The sequence below is a fragment of the Ailuropoda melanoleuca genome, chromosome 1 (assembly GCF_002007445.2).
Source record: "Ailuropoda melanoleuca isolate Jingjing chromosome 1, ASM200744v2, whole genome shotgun sequence".
Taxonomy (NCBI): domain Eukaryota; kingdom Metazoa; phylum Chordata; class Mammalia; order Carnivora; family Ursidae; genus Ailuropoda; species Ailuropoda melanoleuca.
In genome coordinates this window covers 158,207,894-158,227,977 of record NC_048218.1, presented here as the reverse complement: position 1 = coordinate 158,227,977, position 20,084 = coordinate 158,207,894, and the positions used below count along the sequence as shown (strand labels likewise).

At 36.0% G+C, this 20,084-nt stretch overlaps 1 protein-coding gene across 4 annotated transcripts in view; it reads left to right on the top strand.

The window, feature by feature from the left end:
• The window catches only part of TMEM196 (transmembrane protein 196), a 50,480-nt gene extending 30,990 nt beyond the window's left edge, over positions 1–19,490 (top strand). For 2 of the 4 annotated variants that reach the window (XM_002915365.4, XM_019795452.2), the window contains exons 2-4: positions 8,320–8,376; positions 12,278–12,532; positions 16,536–19,490. In XM_002915365.4, coding sequence (XP_002915411.1) covers positions 8,320–8,376; positions 12,278–12,532; positions 16,536–16,595 — 372 coding nt within the window. In that variant the 3' untranslated portion in view covers positions 16,596–19,490. Of the gene's footprint in view, positions 1–8,319; positions 8,377–12,277; positions 12,533–13,689; positions 13,764–14,106; positions 14,166–16,535 lie in introns of all 4 variants that reach the window. The other 2 variants (XM_019795450.2, XM_019795451.2) reach the window with 2 other exon arrangements.
• The last annotated feature ends 594 nt before the right edge of the window (positions 19,491–20,084 follow it).

The following is a 20,084-nucleotide window of genomic DNA, read 5'->3' as shown; positions in this document are numbered from 1 at the left end:
ACACCCTTACTTCTGCTGAGGTGCTTCTGATAACTGTCTTTATACCTGGGAATGAAGAGACAAATACTCTCCATTAAATCCTTCAGGAAAGAAAAGAAGCTTCGCTCATCACATAAGCCTAGGGAGTCTCCAGAGTCTGGTATTAGACATCCATCCATTGCTGCTCCTTCAGGCCTACTACTGCCATGGTAGGTCCCACATCTGGCCAGCTCCTGGTAAAGAATTAAATCAGTCCTATAATTCTATACCTAAGGTTCTCCTACTATAAGGAGCATAACAGTTACCCCGAATTTATCTAAGATGCAGATTCTTGGACCCCATCCCACCAAAAGCTGATTCAATGGGGGCCCGTGACTCTGCATTTATAACAAATATTCCCATGTCATTCTGATAAAAATGGTTTACAGATGCCATTATTTGAAAAATCTTGTCAAGGCTTCATAACTGAGGTCATATAATACAAATTGAGTCTAATCATTAAGGCAGCCAACAGCGTATTCTCAAAGATTATCCTGGTACAACAAAAAGGGAGGTAGCATGGGCAGCTTGTATACCCTGCCTAAACCTCACAAGTGTTGGGGGAAATCTTGGTACTCGAAACTGGATAGATATGTATTCAGATAGGATTATCGTATGAGACAAATACCCTCAAAATGGGAAGAGATCCCTTCACTTTGAGATCTTACAAAGGATTTCAAGGAGGATTCATGTGGTCAAGATTGTTATAATTGTGACAAGCTCTAAAGTTTGATCAAGTAGTTTTTAGGGACCCTACTCTGCCTACCACTGTATTCTCTTTTTCTCTGGAGGGAAGACATACAGATGGTAGTTATCTACTTTTAATCATGGTCCATCCAGGACAGGTCATTGCTTATAATCATAAAATGAAGAACTCCTCTCCTTCCTTGAGAATCTCTGCTCTCGGACAGAAAGGCTTGCCAGCCATAGTACCCAAGTATTTGAAAGGCTCTCAAAGTAACCAATTGATCTTACATTTTAAAAAAGTATATTCTGATTTTTTAATGTCCTGAAGCTTTTTGTGATACCTATTAACTGTTTTTTACATTATTTGATCTTGACGAAGGGAAAAGTATCTGATTTCTTCCAGGAGCAAATGTCTGAATGTGATGGGATAGTGTGTGTGTTGAATGACAGTGTCTGCATTAAAGGGTATTTAAAGGGGAGATTGAATTATAATCACTCAGAGCAGTTTACAGAACAGACTAGGTGATAGTAAGTAATAGCATTCAGTTAAAAATGTTGAGACACTGCCCAATTTCTAGTTTTACCAAGGGGAAAAACCTATACTGTGTCTATTGAGAGAAAATAAATCAACAGTTGGGATATATGCTCATAAGGCCCTTTCCCAAGCCATTTTTTGTCTCACATAATTAAGAACACAAACTATTCTAATGTTACATGTCAATTGTACATCAATAAAAAAATTGAAAAGAATATGACCTTTTCTAGTTTGGGAAGTCACTTCTCACATTTAAAAAGGATCTTCTGGAAGTTATCATTTAGTGTCGAGGTAATATCTTTTTCAGTGATTTTTTTTTTTTTAATAGAAAGGTCTACTCATGCTGACATCTCAAGGACCTCTGAGGTTTGAGAAGGAGACTTTTGAAACCCACAAAGCTAGGATTGTGACATTTAAAAGGTCAATACCATCCACATTATTTTCAAATGCCACCATTGAGAAGAGAATTAACCTAATCTGACCAATCATGAGTGTTTCAGAAAAACAAAAAAGAAGTTAATGGGATTTGATTCAGTGAAAAGACTGATTGCACCCAGTTATGTGTCTGGAATTGGCTAAATCTGATTAATTTCTGCTCCTCCCCATGTATAATGTGCTACATTCATCCACGCATCTACTAATTCATTCATTCAGTTTGAAATTCCACCATGTCATCTAGAAACTTCAACAGCACAGCTTTGTCTGAGGAGCTATGGCAAAGTTGGATATAAAAATAGATGATCTCTCATCCTAACAGTACCAATAACAGCAAATGAAATAACACACTCAATTTTACTTTTATGTAGCATGAGGCTCAAAACGGTTTCTTTGCTCCATAATTTCTTTTCTTCATTCACTTGCCATCGTGAAAGAAAATTCCCTTTTTCAACCCCCTTTTTTTCTAGAGAATTAAGAGACTATCAAAATGCTTCGGAACAGAAAAGCTTTATTTCAGCCACTATTATGAATGTGTCGAACTAAAAAAAAAACCTTTCTAAGTCAAAATGAAATGTGGTGGTCATGGAAGCTACATCTACTTTAATATGTCGTGGTTTATGATTCATTATATTTAATTGAGAATAAAACTACTCATCTGATGAGGACAGCCAGAAAATCACTGTGGTATCAGCACAGTATCAGGGAAGATATGAACCACGTTAGCACAGTAGCGCTTTGCGTGCTAAAATACAAAATAATCCTTTAAGAGACTCCAGCTATCATTCTTGAACAGATGATTGAAGTAGGATAAAAATATCCAAGAACTGGTGGTAGCAAAGTAAACCATCAAACTTTTAATCTATGTACAAGGAGAAATACACTGTTTAACCAGAAACAGGTTTCTTTCCAATCAGTCTCCCAACATTTAATATTTGTGGGGTTTGTTTGATAATTTTTCTATATATTTTAAAGGAAGATTAATTTTGACGAAATTGTGTAACTCATTAAAATTTATCAAAGTATTAAGTTCAATTTGTGGTTCAAGCTCAATATCTTGAGGGGGGGAAATAGCATCGTTTCTACTTTCTAGTATGTACATCTTGTGTAATGGCTAGTGAATTTCAGTGAAAATTGTTTCATCTGAGGTGGTTAAATGTCATGTGGCAAAAATTTTAATGAGCTCTCTTAAAACAAGATTGGCCCACCATCTTTCATAATCCCCTTCACCCAACACTTGCTTGTTTTTCTGGCCACTGTTTTTATCTGCTTCCATTACAACCATGGTTTCAACATTTTCCATTACATAATTTAAAATTGAGAAATTCTACAATAGCCTTTTTTTTTTTTTTTTACTCTTAGTCTTTTCCCAGAATAAACTTTCTTGGACAGAAAGAAATACTAATAAAGAATTCATTAACAAGCATCTAGGTCATCCTGAGAGAAAAACAGAAACGAAACAGAGAGACAGAAACAGAGAGGCAGACAGAAAGAGAGAAAAGCAGAAGGAAAGAAGAGGTGTTTATTCATTTATTCATTTTAGGGATCTTTTAACAAACGCCTTTCCTCCTTCACCTAGTAAACTGTTTTTTCCCTTTTCTATCTTCCCTCTTATGAGGAAAATTGAAAACATTCACATTTAGTCTGATTGTTTACACTATTGAATTATTTATTCCAATTTATTTTATTTTATTTATTTTTTCTTTTTCAAAGATTTTATTTATTTATTTGACAGAGATAGAGACAGCCAGCGAGAGAGGCAACACAAGCAGGAGGAGTGGGAGAGGAAGAAGCAGGCTCATAGTGGAGGAGCCTGATGTGGGGCTCGATCCCAGAACTCCGGGATCACACCCTGAGCCAAAGGCAGATGCTTAACCGCTGTGCCACCCAGGCGCCCCCCAATTTATTTTATAGTTTCACTTTATTTCCTTTCATTTTTTTAAATTTCCCTGACATCTGTTGGTTCAAGCTTTACTGTAAAATTGTATTTTTCTCTTTATTTTCTCAGTCTCCATATTTAAATGCACAAATTTAAAGTGGTACTTTTCTGTCAATATCTAGAACTAGTTAGCTTTTCTGTTATTCTGCTAAATGATAGGAGTTCTAGAACACTACTTACATCTTCTTTACCCCCACCTCACCATCTCCCATGCCAAAATTGCCTGGGAATATTCATTCTAAACAGATATTCATTTTTCCAGTCAATTTTTTTTAATATAAAAGATTTACTGTTTTGTTTGATTTTGTGCTTTTTCTCCTACATTTCTTTCTTATCTCAGGGCTTTCCCTGTTTATTTTCCTGAACAGCTTCTAGTAATTCTTGTAGAGTGTGTCATGTAAAATATTTGGGCGCCTGTATTAGTTTCCTATTGCTGCTGGAACAAATTGCTACAAACTTAGTGGTTTACAACAACAGAAATTTATTCTCTTGCAGTTCTGGGAGCCAGAAATCTAAAATAGGTCTGTGTGCCTAGAATCCTTCTGGAGGCCACGGGGAGAATCCATTTCCAGCCCACAGAGGCTGCCTACATCCTGGGACTTACAGCTCTCCTCCCCTTCACAGCCAGCAGCATGGACTCTTCACATCTCTCTCCCTCTCTCTGTATCTCTCTGTGTCGTCTTGGAACCTTCTGTCTCTTTTGACCTTCTCTTCCTCTTAAGGACTCTCGTGATTATATTTAGGGTCTACCTGGACAATCCACAATAATCTCAACGGGAGATTCTTAATCACATTTGCAAAGACTCCCCCCCACCACCACCAAATAAGGTAACATTTGTGGAGTCTGGGGATTAGGACATACATCTCTTTGGAGAGCTATAATTCAGACCATCACAGTGCTTTTGCCCAAATGATCCGGTCTTTTTTGTAATCTCTTGTGTGCATGAGAATTTGACTAGATGTCGAAAGTTCGAATGTACTTTTTTTTTTTTCCAGAATCTCTTAAGTATTTTATCTTGATATATTCATTTAGGCCGTTAGCGCAAAAGGCAGAGTCATTCTAGTGAGGAACTGATTGTGCTGTTACAGTGATTATCTTTGGTGCAGATATCTTTTCCTACATTTCCTCTAGTTAGAGTTGCAATCCATGTTTGCATACGTCCTGGAAATGATAAGCTTTGTCACCCCTTTCCTGGGGCTTAAAGCATTTGCTTCATAAGAAAGGAAGCCTAAAGGACAGAGCAGAGCTTTGCATCACCTCCCCTCCCTCCCCACACTCCGACTTATGTGACAACCCATGTCCCCTCCTCCTGTCTCTGCAACAAGTGACATAGTTTATGTGTCCTGAATTTCCTTTGAGGGCCTTATTCCTCTTTGAACTGCAGTTATTCCATTGCCTTGGACCTCAGCATTCTGATGGGCTCTCAAAGTTATCAATCTCTTAGCTTTTCTGCTTTTTCTTATTGTATAAGCGGGAATGACATCTTTGTTCTTTCTACATCTTAAGCAAAAGCAGAAGGCTCCGTGGACCTTTCATGAAGAAAATCTACTCAAAATACAGAATGCTATTTCCATAATAGCTCCATTTCACCTTATAATGAGTCATAACCTTAGTTATCTATTGAATTTAATCTAAATTGGAATCAAATGAATTCCACTTGGAGGGCTAATTACTTTCATTACATAGTTGCTCTTCCTATTATTAGATCACTTCATTTATATAACTTCATAGTAAAAGCAAAGCAAATAACTCTCCCTGGGTTTAAATAGTCCGTCTTCTTAGAAATAAAATTATATTTTCTCATGTAAAATTGTATATCTAATTCAGATATATATGTCTCCAGCCATCAATTTTACTTTATAGAGATTTGTTTTTCACTTGCTTCATAATGTGGTGTGAGTGCTTTGCACCCTTGATAAAGTTATACTGAGCAAAACAAATTCCCTATGTACTAAGGTACACTTAATTGTAGACTGTACTACAATTGATTGATTTTATAATCATTCTTATTAAAACAAAAACTAACAATGGGAAGGGCAAAGAGAGCAATTACAGATGACCAGGTGTTCATTGAACACTTCTGGTTGGATTTGCTAGTATGATGCCCAGGACTAGTCCTGAAAAATGCTTTTGAAAAGCATTTCATGACATTATTTGAAATAAATTAACTAAGACACTTAAAAAAGACGTAGATTACATGGGTGACCTGTGACCTTGATGAATGACCTTGAGTAAGTCACTAAGCCTGTCTGGACCTGAACTTCCCCACATGCAAACCGCAAGGACTGAATTAAATCATCTTTTAAGATCCCTTCCAGTGCTCTGACTTGGGGTACAGAGAGCCCGTGAAATTAGAAGATCATTTACTGCTCTTTTTTGCTTCTTTTACACTTCTCTATAAACTGTGACGACTAAATTTCAGCTAACATCCCTTAAAACCTCCTCATAAATGTCATTTTATATACTGCCCATTATATGGGTAAATTTTTTCTCAGATTACAAGTTTCCTCCAGGGAACGCGGATTTTGGATACCCTCACAGAAGTAACTATTGAGAAGTATTTACTCTCCAGGCCTGATTGGGAGTAGAAATATATTGTTTGATTCTCCTCGTATTCTACCTTCCCCCAGCCTCAAGCCCTGAACTTCCTTTCCTTAGTGGACCACAGAAGGAAGCAATTTTATTGCCACCTCGATGTTCTAACAAAGTGGGTGGGAAGGAGAACTCAGCTTAAACTCCTGAGGTCTCCTTGAGCTTGGCTGTGAATAAGTAATAGCAGTGTTTATAGATTTCAGAAGAGATCCAAGGAACACAATACTACTTTGCTTTCAAATTATTTCAGGAATGAGTTCTGGGTGAATGGACTTTCAGGGTGAATAATGGGTTAGTCAGGCAAGCAAGGAGAAGGACATGCTGAGGCTTTGATCTGAAGCTGGGAAGCACCGAGAGGTACAGAATTGGTCCAAACTGGAACGGCTTGTGCACAGCCTTGATAGACATGAGACAGGATCGGTAAGGCAGAGTCCTCAAGGACAAGTTCATCGAGACCCAGGACACAAAGGAGGGGTGACAAAGGGTTACTCAGAAGTAGCTTTTTAAAACTTCTGAAAAGTAGGCAAGAATTCAAGGTTTATAAAGTTCTGAGTTTTTATCTTCTCATGGTTTAAGGTATTTAAATTATTTTATTAGATCAATTTATATAGTATGTTAACCCTTGTCTGTCATAGGATTTCTAATTATGATCCCAACTTATTTTTTGCTTTTGAGAGGTATGTTATTTTTTACTCTCAAAAATATCATTTTATGTATTAATATTTGTAAGTATTTTCCATTTTGGTCTGTGACTTTGCTGTTATGTCTAGTAAATCCTTCCCATTCCTCTAAAATTACATAAATATTTAACTTTGTTGAATGTTACTATACTTATTTTTTATACACTTAAATATTCAAACTGTTTCATGGACATTTTGGTGTATGATATTAGGGAAGGTTTGTAAACTGCCTTAATTCCATTGGATCTTGATCTTTTTCCCATTAATTTGAAAGATCATCTATATTATAAACAAATTCTTATATAACCTTGTGTTTTCTGATCTGTCTTGCCGCATCATTGCCTTAGATGGAAAGATCCCTGCAAAGGAAAACTTGCTTAACTCATTATTTCTTTATCAAATTTTGTTGTTGTTTCTCACAAGCATTTTATTTATTTCAGATAATTCTTAGAATATTTTTATGTATATATTTAAAAGTCTACCCATATGTGAAATTCACTTAAGACCGTTTATATTATTAGTTCTGACTGGAGATAGCACAATTTAAAAGAATATCAAAAGGAAAAACTTAACTGCATTCAAAGCTTTATTTGCTAGTCTGAAAGCCCTTAGTGGGCTTATTATTTATTAATGTCTGTATTATTTTATTTATATGGTTTGCTTCCAGCCAGATGTATGTAAAAATGCGCATTCAAATGGCTCTAAATGTTACTAACCAACTTAAATGACTTACCATTTTCCAATAGCCAAACTACCTAATAGTGTGTCATTGGTAGACTATTTGATGCATCTGCTTTGTAAAGCGATTATGTCACCAAGTGCTTATTTACAAGAAATGACATGCCATCAAGCTTCATCTCCTTGAGTTCTTCCAACATATCCACAAGGACTGTATTTCTGGTAGGATGAGGAGGTCAGCATTTTACCTGACATAGTTTGAGAGGTACAAAGAATGTCTCTAAAGAAGAATATCTCCCTTTCTGATGCCTTATCTTTTTGTTTGTGTGAGTTTCACTACGTGTAGTAAGAGCCCATTGATTTCTACTTGCTTAGAAATCAATTATGAATGAATGTATAACACCACTTCTCTTCCTAAGAAAGTAGAAAGGGATAAGAAGATAGTGAAAGAAAATGGGAGGAAACAAACTCTAAATTTATTTACTTCATAATTTTACCTGGTGTAAAACTGATTCAGGTTTTGCTTAAGTCCCACGATTGCCTATATCAACCTTGCAAAAGGATACATTTTCACTAAAGTTAGCATTTTTATCTCTTACTATTCTAGAATGAGGTATTTTCCTTTCTAGCTTTTAATGGGAATGTAAAATTTTCAAGCTTCCCTGGAGCAAGTGTCATGAGTGAGCTATAATCTAAAAAAATAGAGGTTTCCTATCTTTGAATATAGAATAATTTTTATTCTTTTCCCTTGCAGTTTCTTCTTTGTGGCATATGTGGAATATTGTGCGCCAAAAAAAAATCTGGACTTGTCGTAAGTTTCTGCCTTGCTTGTATTTTGCATTGAGGTATTTGAAATGTAGGAATCCGACAGTGGAAATGATGACAAGCCAACTTTCACATAGTGAATGTTACTCATTTAGGATGAAAAGAGGACTGACAAATAAATCCTGGCTTTTTCATTTTCAAAAAAAAACAAAAAACAAAAACAAAACCAAACCATCAAGATTATTAGAGACTATGACAAAAGAAAAAGAAAGAAAAGCTTTGATATACTCTTTAAATGCATGTATACGCAACCCATAATGACTGTTGTGGTTGACAATCTCCACTTTCCCAGTTTATAGACTCCCAGACACTCACATGAATCCTTCAGTAAGCTAAAAAAGACATGGCTTGAGTTCATGGGAAATTTAACTATTTAAATGTGGAACTGGGCCTACAGATTACTGGCTTTGACTGTGAAGTCAATTTTGTGATGCAGCAAAACAGCTGTGTTGTTATAGTTACAGTTAATTCCCAACGAATTTTTTATTTAATTTTATTTTATTACTGTGAATGCAAATGTAAGTGTTTTCAGATGTTTTACAGTACTGTCATGGGTTTCCGGGGTATGGAACATGCTCCCAGTTAACTCTGATAATGGCTGGAGGAGAACTTCTGTATGCTGAAGGGTGGATTCCCCACTTCCCTCCATGATGTTTTTTTGAGAGTTCAAAAGAGGGAGAAAGCCTTGTTTATTTTTTTGTGTTCAATAGGAAAGATCATAGACCTTTATAAGTTGGCAAAATTTATACTACACTTGGACCCTAGAAAGCGGTCTTTGATCCTAAAAAGAGTTTTCCAGGGGTAGGCCAGTTATCTGAGGAGGGCAGGGATGGGAGTATTCGTTATTTTTGTTTAACTAGTTTTTCTAATCACATCTTTTTTTTGCAAGGCTATCTCTTGTGACTAAAAAATGAAGCACCCATTGCTTTAGACATGTGAGATGGAATTTTTTAAAATTCTAAAAAGGGAAAGCATTAGATACAAATTTTTGGAGGCTTGTAATTTGCATCTATGAATCTTCCATCACTTTTTAGTCATGGCCTTCGTTCTGTCTCTACTTTTATTTTACTGGAGTCTTTATGGCTATATAATAACAATTTCTGAAACTTAGAACAAAGAAAGAGAAAAAGAGAAAGAGAGAGAAAGAAAAAAAGAAAGAATGAGCAGGCAAAGACAGAAAGAATGAGGGAGGGAGAGGAAAATAGGGAGAGGCAGAGGAGAAAGGGAACGTGGGAAGGAAAGGGAGGGGAGATGTCTTCATCTATTTGGGCTGTTACAACAAAGTACCATAGACTGGGTGGCTTATAAACAACAGAAATTTATTTCTGATAGTGCTGGAGGCTGGGCCCAGACTAGGGACCCACTTTGTGTAGCTAGATTCTGGTATGGTTCTTTTCCAGGTTGCAAATGTTTGACCGTGTCCTCATGTGGCAAAAGGGTAAAGGGAACGCCCTAGAATCTCTTTTATAAAGACACCAACCCTATTTATGAAGACTCCACCTTCCTGACCTAATTATTGGGGATTCGACTTCAACATTTGTACTTAGAGGTACACAAATATTCAGTTCATAGGAGAAGGGAAGAGAAGGAATTTTTAAAAAGGCACTAGTGTCTTTTTTCTGTCTAATTCTCTTAAGAGTTATTTAAAAAATCATAAGAGCTGAACTTATTATAAACTACCGTTTACTTTAACCTCTTTTACCCTCTGATATTCCCATAGATGCCATTTAGCTATCAAGGATTCTTTACCCTTCAATCAAATTGCGTGATAATTTCTCCACTCCAAATATCTCTGGAGTCTAAATTCTCTAGTCTGGTGAGATCTGAAAATCATATATGGTTATAAATGTGGGTATAGATGTTAACATTTTAATTCCTAGATGAGAATTTTCTGTTTGCGCATGTTAATGAAGTGTCATGCCTTTCAAGAACAATGAGACTAACATGTTTTCTTATAATAGTCAAATAATTTGTCATTTACTTTCTTAACTAATAGTATTCATTGTTTGAAGCCCAGAATGTAACATCTTCCCATATTTTCTGAGAATGAGTCAACACCAAAATATTTCCCAAGAAACTGCATGCTATCTGAACATATTTCAAAGGTAGTATATTGATTCTATGTGAAACTGGAAGCAACAGGTTCCCATTTGGGATGATTCAATTATTTGGTCATTGATATTCAGTATCATATTTAATCAACCATAAAAAGATACTCATCCATCATTGGATTTTCAGTCTTGGTGATAAATACTGAGAGACAGACACAATAAAGATGCCGAAATAAGTTAGAGAAACAAAACAAACTACTTGTGATTCTTTCTGCCCACCATGCTATTTCATTATGCTATTTCAGACATCTGTGGCCTTACCCTTTTCTGGGAACTGCATGCACTTAGTTTAGATGACATGTTATCAGGGAAGCCTTGTCTGAAACACCTGGTTGGGCTACATTCTCCTCCTCCCTATTCTAAGGGCAACCAATTCATCCCTCTTTCTTAATTTTTGCCATGCCATGTTGAAATGTTGGATCTTCTCTCACACAAGACTGCAGCGTACTCAAGGGCAATAACTATGAGCTATTCTTTTTTGTAATGCCAACAGCTGCCTCACTCGGAGCCTAACAGATGTTAGGTGCTCAATAAATGCTTGCTAAACTCAGCTGTCAACAGCAAATAATTCCTGAGAGTGTAAAATTAAATGCTAAATGAAGTTACATAGCGGCTTGCCTGATGGAATTATGCCAAAGGAGATCAGCAAATCCAGGAAGGCTTTCTGAAGAAGTTAGGACTGCCTTTGGGCCTTCCATCTAGGAGTCTAAGAAAGAAGCAATGTCATTTCCAGGAAAGGGAAAATATCATTGAGGTGGGAATGAACAAGCTGTAGGACTGGCAAGAGAGAACTGGAGTGGAGCCCGTGTTCTGGAGAAAAATGGAAATAAATGTAGATAATTAAATTAGTGTCATACTATAAAGTATAAGGAAAGCCCATGGGGGAATTTAGACTAAATGCAAATACAAAATAAAATCATTAAAGCTTTTAGAGTATTCAATTAAATTTATGATATTTAGGTAGAATAAAACCCCTGAGGTCTCTTAATAGAGATGCAGATCAAACCAATAATAGGATCAAAAGCAAAGCCACATCCTGTGTTTCCCCAAAACAACCAGACAGTATTTTGGGGATGTCTATTCTGTATTCTTCACTGTAGTGCCACAGAGTAACAAAGGATTTGTAATATAAAGGGCCAGTTCACAGGGAGTCCCTAAATTATCCTTTGGGATATAGATACACAATAAAACTCCTTGGAATGCAAAAGAGGAGTAACCAAATTCCCCAGGATCACTTAGAGAAGTATAAAGATCTGAAATTCGGTGGAACTCACGACAGCTCAATGAGAAGATATTTAGGTATTTTAAGGGGGTTAACATAGTGAAACTGGATTTAGAGTCAGAAAATCTGGATTCAGTCCCTCAGCTTGAGGGTTACCTGCTCCCCGTTCACTGTCCAAAATGTGTATGACGATTTCTCTCAGAGGTTTGCTGGGTGGGTTCATTGAGAGGGGATGTGTTCAAGTTCCTAGCATAGAAAGCACAGGATAGATAGTAAGTAAGTATGATTCCAATCTGAATCTACCTTGAAGACAAATTTTGCTTATTTCAGCGTTTTCAAAAGATGTATCCCTGGCCTTTATACAGTCAGCTATTAACTCTGAAACACTGTGTTCCTCCCCTTGAGTCCGATTGCACAGAAACCTGGTGAAAGGTTGGCTTCTGTCCTCTGAGAAGCGCGCAAAGCATCTTGCCTTTGGTGCAGTGGGACAGCGCCCCGTGCTCTGCTCAGCTCGGCTTCCTCAGCTTTGACGCTCCCTTTCGTTTTCTTATCAGATGATCCTTTTCTCTGCCTGCTGCATCTGCGGCCTCATTGGGGGCATCCTGAATTTTCAGTTCCTTCGGGCAGTGACAAAGAAGACCTCGTCCCTCTATCCTCTGCATCTCGCCTCCATGTCCCTTGCGTGCATCGGGATCGGCGGCTGCACGCTGTCTTCCTGGCTCACCTGCCGGCTGGCCAGCTACGAACAGAGGAGGATGTTCTCGGAAAGGGAGCATTCGCTGCACCACTCTCACGAAATGGCTGAGAAAGTGAGTTTTGTGCCTCTTCGGCTCGCTGCTAGCATGTGACGGAGACTGCAGCCGAATCTTGGCCAATCAACTGGCAGCTTTAGATGAGAATTGGAGGAATTGGATTTTCTAAAACTTTGGCCCCATTGGGCTAAGAATGGGAATTTTTTATTACTTTTTTCTCTGCTATTTTGGGTACACCTGTTTTCTACAATTTCATAGCTCTCTATACCAAAACACAGTTCCTAAAATAGCATTTCATAAAATATTGAATGCCTTATAAATATGGATTTTTATGTATTGTACTGAGGAGAAACACATAAACTAAATACCCTCTCAACTCAGTAATGCCAGTTTTAGAAATCTGATGAATTCCCCTTTCTAGCTCACCTCTTGGGCTTCTAAGGAGATGCATTTGATTATGTAAATTAGATTTTGAGGCATAAAAGGACCTTTTAATAAGGCAACAAAAAGCCCTGCCTACCAGTGCAGATATTACAATCCGCCTAAAGCTTCATTAAATTCTCATCTAAACTTTATGCATATTTGCATAGCTTTGCCTATATTTTAAATAATATTCTTGCATAATTGGTTCATGAAACTCATTCAAACAGGAAGTAACATTTATTGCTTGAAGGACAAATGATGTAGTGAGCTGTCTTTCTATGACATTTTGCACATATTTCTTAATTTCAGTTCCTGTTACTGGATCTATGAAGGAAAAGATAAAACATCTGTAACATAAACTGACTAAGATAATGACCACTCATATTTCACTTGATATCATGGAAATAAAAGAGCACAACCACAGATTAGAAGACAGATTAGCAAGAGTTACTACTGCATTTTCTTCTTGTAATTTTGAAGAAAAAATATTCTATAGGTTTAAGTGATTCCATTTTGTATGCAATCAATACATTCAAATAAAGAAAGTAGATATTCTTAAATTGCTCCATGAAAAAAGCAATTTGAAACAGATGTACACATGTTCTTTGAAAAAAATTTATGATACAATTAGCAGGACTGATAATTTAAAGAAATGGGTTGTTAAAAATAGATTACCATTATGTATTTGGATAGTGGCTCCTTTGTGCTCTGTTTTTATTCTACTGTGACTTAGATTTTCTTGTGTATATGTTTGTGCAATATTTATTATATGATTGTTATATTTATATTAGAGATTGAGGGCTATTGAAATAACCGACTTGCCCAGCTGCCCGGTGGTGCCCCCGACACCAGAGTTACCTACAAGGTACGCTGATTTCTAGGGAGTTACCATGTCGTAATGTCACCGCAGGAAGCAATGCCTCTCCTAGGAAGCCATGATGTCAGCAGATCAGTCTGGACTGATGCTGTGATGTTTGTTGTTCCTCAAAGTATCACTTTCATGAGAACTACTTTGAGGACCCAACATAAAACCTACATGGCAGAGTCTTGCAGCTTGAAAGTTGGTTGAGTATTTAAAATATTCAGCCTCCCGTAAGCATCCAAACACATTTCTGCTTGGATGATTCATGACTCCTTTATTATCTGCTACATCATGATTCTGACTCAAAACCATCATTCACAGACCAGAGTTTTGTTTTTAATAATAGGTGCGTCTGATGAAGACAAACTGTATCTCCCTCATGCCAAAATTGCATGAGCGGATAACGTAAGTTTGACACTAATACAGTAAACATGCTGTATGAGGCTTTCTTTTTACAAAATTTTCTGATGTGCTACATTTCACATTTATTTCCTATACTTTGGGTTGCTAAAAATATACAGTCGCCATTCTTGCTTTGGTTAAGCAATATAATTGGAAACGCAGAAAGTCACATTGATACTATGGCCAATGGCAGAAAGTGTATCCACTTGCAAATAGTCATATTTCGTCCTGCCCAAATTTAGAGTATATTCTTCTTGCCAAATTGGACATGCCTATTTGCAAATAAACTAAAAATCCTAATGCATTTAAAACCTTAATTTTTGCTCTTTTTTCTTTTTTTTTCTTTTTCTTTTTTTTTTTTTTTTTAGATTTTTTTTTTATTTATTNCCCCTGCTCTTTTTTTCTACCCTTGATTTTACTGTGTCCATATTAGTGGGAATTTAGCGAGGAAAGCACTTTTTTTTGTAAGATTTTTTTAAAAACTGGATTTTTTTCTTAATCCTGCAATAAAATATTGTACATTAGATTAGTTTTTATGGTTTTTAAGCTACTATTTTGAATGCAAATTCATTTTAGGAGAACAAGCACCTAAGAATCTTACTTCTATAAATTCACTGGGAAATTGTTTTTGTAGTAGTATGAGAAATAGAAAAGGGTGTATGAGTAAATTTTGTTAAAGATCGTTTTGAAGAATTGTTTCTATTTAACTTGCCACCCACAGTGAGTTCTTGAATGAAGCCTCAAGTCATGTTGCCTGCCTATGAACTTAACCTCAGCCCCACAACCCCACTGTGTTTCCATACCTGCTCTTACCATGTGCATACGCAGTGAGCCAGTCACTGAATCATCACCAGGCCACAGAAGCAGGCTGCTGGTGCCAAAGGACCTTTTCCACTTTATGTCAGAGTCTTTACCCTAAAGGAGTTTGAGTTTCTAGGCTTTTTTCTTGTATTTCCTTGGCACCTTACTGGGGAGATATAATGGATACCCAGGCATGAGAAAACTCCTTAGGACCTGGAAGGGACCAGGAACTTTGCCTGGAGAGACACATCTTGATGTGAGAACAGGACACATCTCCAGTGCCTATTGTCTCCTTTCTCCGAATTTTCTTGGAAGAAGTTCTACCACATCTTTCAAAAGACAACAAAGTTTTCAAAAGCAAAATTCAAAAACCAGGCCAATTTCTACCTTCTAGTCCCCCATGGATCCTCTTCCTAAGTATCTTTCCAACCCAGCCAAAACGAGAAGCAAGCATCTTTATTCTATTCCATCTCCTCTATTGAATTTTCTAAGAGAAGAGATTCAAAATAGGGCATGTATACCTTTTCACTTTTCAAATAAATATTTGGCAAGAATTTCTAAAGCTTACAAAAGCAAACATTTCTAATTCTCCCAAACAGAAATCAAATATAAACTGATAGGCTTGAGATAAATGAGCAATAATTTGGATTTGAACTTTCTTTACTACACTTTTGCAAATAGGCTTGTTCGGGTATGAAAGGATTTTTAGATATTTTTGCCTAAATATTATTTATAATATGGCGGACTAACCATTATAAATGTGAATGGGTTTCACATCTCATTACCTTTTAATGTTTAGGGAGGAGTTTAACGTTCAATAAAACATATGAATTCAAAACATCTAAGTTTTTCTTAAATTAACATTTTCTCAAATTGCAAATGGAACTTATGTTAGTTCATCCTTTCTATCTAAATTTTCATTTGCCTTCCATGTAGTTTTCCTTATTAACATCCTCGTAATTGATCCCTTAAGAAACATATTAAGAGATTTTACTATTTGTTGGTTGGGCTTTTTTTTTTTTTTTTCCTGTATGAGTGATAGTGTCATGGAAACCAATCTTCCCCACTGTGATTTATTTGTGATCCACCATTACATATACGCAATGATCCCCTTGTGGGCCTATTTCAGTTCTTTGCAAAAAGGCCACACACTTTTCTATAGAATGAGGTAACCCCTAGAATATGTTGGCACTTTGTTGACATGCTCGACAGAGAAGCCAATGCAAGGGGGAAAATTGTAGGCATTTAACCATTTTCTTCTTTCTAGGTGAGGTCTTTCCAAAATAAAGTTGAGAAACAAAAGGAGAGACTCAGGGGACTGGGGACAGATTGAACTGTTTTTGTGTGTAGACGACTTTGGTCTAACAGACTATCATTTCAGCATTTTCATGTGCTCCAAGAAGCCATGAAATTTCATTTTCTCGAATGCAACAACAATAGCAATCCTTGTCCTTCCCCCAAACTCAGCAAGTTTTTCAGTGGCTTGAAATTTATGTTTTGCAAACCCATTAACCAAATCAATATCTTACTGTGGAAGTAAATTTTAACTAACTCATCTTATTTTCCTAACAGGAAATGACAGACAACATGAGCAATGGAGGACCACAACTGATATTTAATGGAAGAGTATAATCAATGTTTTAAAGAACTGAACATTTTTTAGGATTTTCATGAGGAAAGAAAATACCAAAGGACTAGGCGATAACATTAAAATAGTTCTTGCATTTGCTGTTATCTTCCATGAGCACCCAGTATAATCATTCTCCCTTGGTTTTGCCTCACTTATTTCTTCAGCTTTTTTAATTGGGTGAGAACTTTCCAGAAATATTCTGGCAGTAATTTGAACAGACTTTCCAGATTGTTCGAAAGACTTTTCAGGAAAAAAAAAAAAAAAGGAGAAATAAACAGAAAGATTCATATTCTACAAAAACACTGTTTGACTAGCATGAGTATTAGATTTATAATGACATATTTCATATAAATAATCAAAAGTGCAAATATCAAGAAATAACAATAACTTATTGATGTCTTTGTTTTGAAAGACAATGGCTTCAAGAATACCACAATTCAAAACCTCAGTAATGCCTTGTTATAAAAACATTATAATTATTTCCAATTTGTGAATGAACTATATTTCATAATTTATTTGTAAATGACAAAAAAACCCCAACCCTAAAGCATAAAAAAGAAATTTTTTTTAGAGAGAGACCATACTAATCTGTATGATATTTTTGCATTTTTACACAAGGGTGAAAAGTTATAAATGAATATCATTTAAGGAAAATAAATATGTTTTGATTATACCGTGCAGATTGATCTGCATGTTCATGAATGAGCCTAAGAATAAAATAAAGTATGCGTGTGTATGTGTGTGTATATATACTGTAAATATAGAAAATATATACAGCATATATTTATAGCATTCATGAATGTAAATAGGTAATCAGAACGAAATTGTAATGCTGTTGGGGTATTATCAAGATTCTATTCCCAAAGAGATGGGAAAGCAATTTTTCAAGGCTTTTCTATGCCCACAAAATCACACGTTTGATTTCTACTAAATTTGTTCATTTTTTTCTTTTTATTATGTCTGCTGTGGGTAAATATCATTGTGACTGATATTTATGGAGTTGAGTGATCTGAATAGTGTAATATAAAGATAGATTACTTATTTGGCTATTTTATTATTATGGTATTTATGTAATAACAATGATTAATACTGATTTATAAACACAACTTTAAATCACATACTTCCACATTTATAAATATATACATAATGACTTGTGATTATTCATGATACTTACATTTCAGATGAGATCGGGCGCATTCAGGGTGGTATGGCCATAAACGATACTTACATTTCAAACAATTTACAGCCCAGTTAAATTATATAAAAGGACAGATGATGTATGCCCAAAAGGTAAAGTTACAATTTGCTTTGGTAGAATTTAACTTAGGTCTTTTAAAATTTTATAAGTTATGTGAAATAATATAGACAGATCATTTTTAAGAATACATATATCCAAAGAACCTGAAAGAGTTCTTTGTAGAAGGAAATAAAAAGATAGGCTTGCATTTATATAGTTAGAGTAAGTCCTTCTCGTCCATAATGAAATGTTAAAATAGCCATCTATGACAATATGAATAGGCAAGAAAATAGCATGGTCTTTGAAAATATTTATGAGAACACAACTTCTGGCAACAGATAAAGAAATCTAATATCTTAAAATATGTGGTTCTCACTGTATTGTATACTTTTATTTTTCCCCAAAGCTAATCAATTTTCAGGCCATTTTTATGAGTTACTTATTGAACCACAGGTAAATTCAACCTTTAATATTCAGGATGAGAACATGTTATAATTTAGAAACAAAATATGGGTTTTAATTTTGATAACAAAATAATAACTCCAGTTAATGGAAATCTGAGGGTCTTCTAGTTTAAGAGCAACATGGTCATCACCTACCCTATTTAAGTCGACTCATAAAAAAATTCTGGCTGTATATAGTCAAAAGAAATAGCTGGGCTATGGTTGTTTGGTGCAGTGTTTGAAGCCTCCTAACTCATATGAATAACTTCATTATCTGATAGATTACAGAAGTTGCCCATAAATGCAGCCTCACATCACCATTATCACTGTTCTTTTGATGCCACAAACAGGCACAGTCTTTATCGCTGAAAATCTAAACTCCACGATGCAGATATTTTGTATATATATATGGCTCTACTGAATTTACATAAGGATGTAGTTTTGTACTGAAGGGATAACCACTGACTCTAATTTTAGGTGGCATTTCTTTGTAGACACATTTGTATAATACAGAGTTCTAATACATCAGTAAGATGTTTTAATGCCTTTTGAAATAATTTATGAAATCACCCATCAAAGGACAAAAGTAGGCATATCACTGCTTCGATATAGAATTAAGAAGAGATGCAATCATGACAATTATCCAAATAGTCTACTGTGTATATAACCAGATAGAGATATACCTTTAAATGTAGTTCTTTTAACCCAATATTTTCAGGGCTCAGTTATGTAGAGGGATTTATTTGGGATATAGAGTGATTCTTTCTGAGATAAGTAGGGGATGTTAGGAAGACATTGTTCAAGTACTTGAAAATTTAATTTTCACAATAAATTGACCTATGAACTAGAATACTTTAAGTGACTACAGTACAGTTTTAGTGTGTGAGCCTATCCTGGGGGAAAGTAAATTAGGAAACAAATATGTGGCGCTAGTGTGGTAGTGTGCTGTAGAAACTAGCTACAAAAAGGTGAAGTTATTATAAGCATAAAAGAATAAAAGTGGACTCTGCTTAGAAATTTTTAAACATGTGTGTGTGTTTATACACACACACATATACAATTGTTTAGAAGTGGAACATGGTATGATGACTCTATTGATATGTCTATGTAATAAAATGGTGTGCTTTAAAACTGCATATGGTGTGAACTCTCTTTTCATCATGATAGAAAAAAGTAGTTTCCCCCACTAGGTTCTGACATTAGCAGGGGACAGGGTGCTGTGAATGACGAGGCAGAGAGAGTCCCAGCTAGTGGATATGGAATTCAGACAGGGTATTTTCTGAGATGGGAAAGATGAAAGTGTGTTCAAATGTAGAGAGGGAATGGTTGAAGATGCAGGACAAAATGAACATGAGAAAGTGAGGTCCTGGGGAGGCGGACGTTGACAAGATACACATTGTAGGAGACAGATTTAGCTATAGATAGGACTGAGGTTGCAGGGGATCTCACAGATGGAACCACAATATTCAGAGCACTCTGCTGACGTTGTGCTTGTCAAATTGCTGCTACTGGCATTCGGGGTGGATGGTAATTCCTTGTGCAGACTGCCCTATGCATTTTTGGCCATTAAGCATCTCTGATCCCCCATCTACTAAATGTCAGGAGAATACCCCAGGTGTTACAAACAAAAATGTCCTAACAAAATTTCACCTCTTTGGCAGGTAAGTATTGCCTCCTAATTGAGAACCACTGAGGAAAACCCTAGACCACAATCCAGAGCAGCCAATGTTAATGCTACTTGCAAGTGTAGACTTGAATTGCTCGGGGTCATAAACGACTTGTATTATCTGATACAGTAGCCACTAACCTAA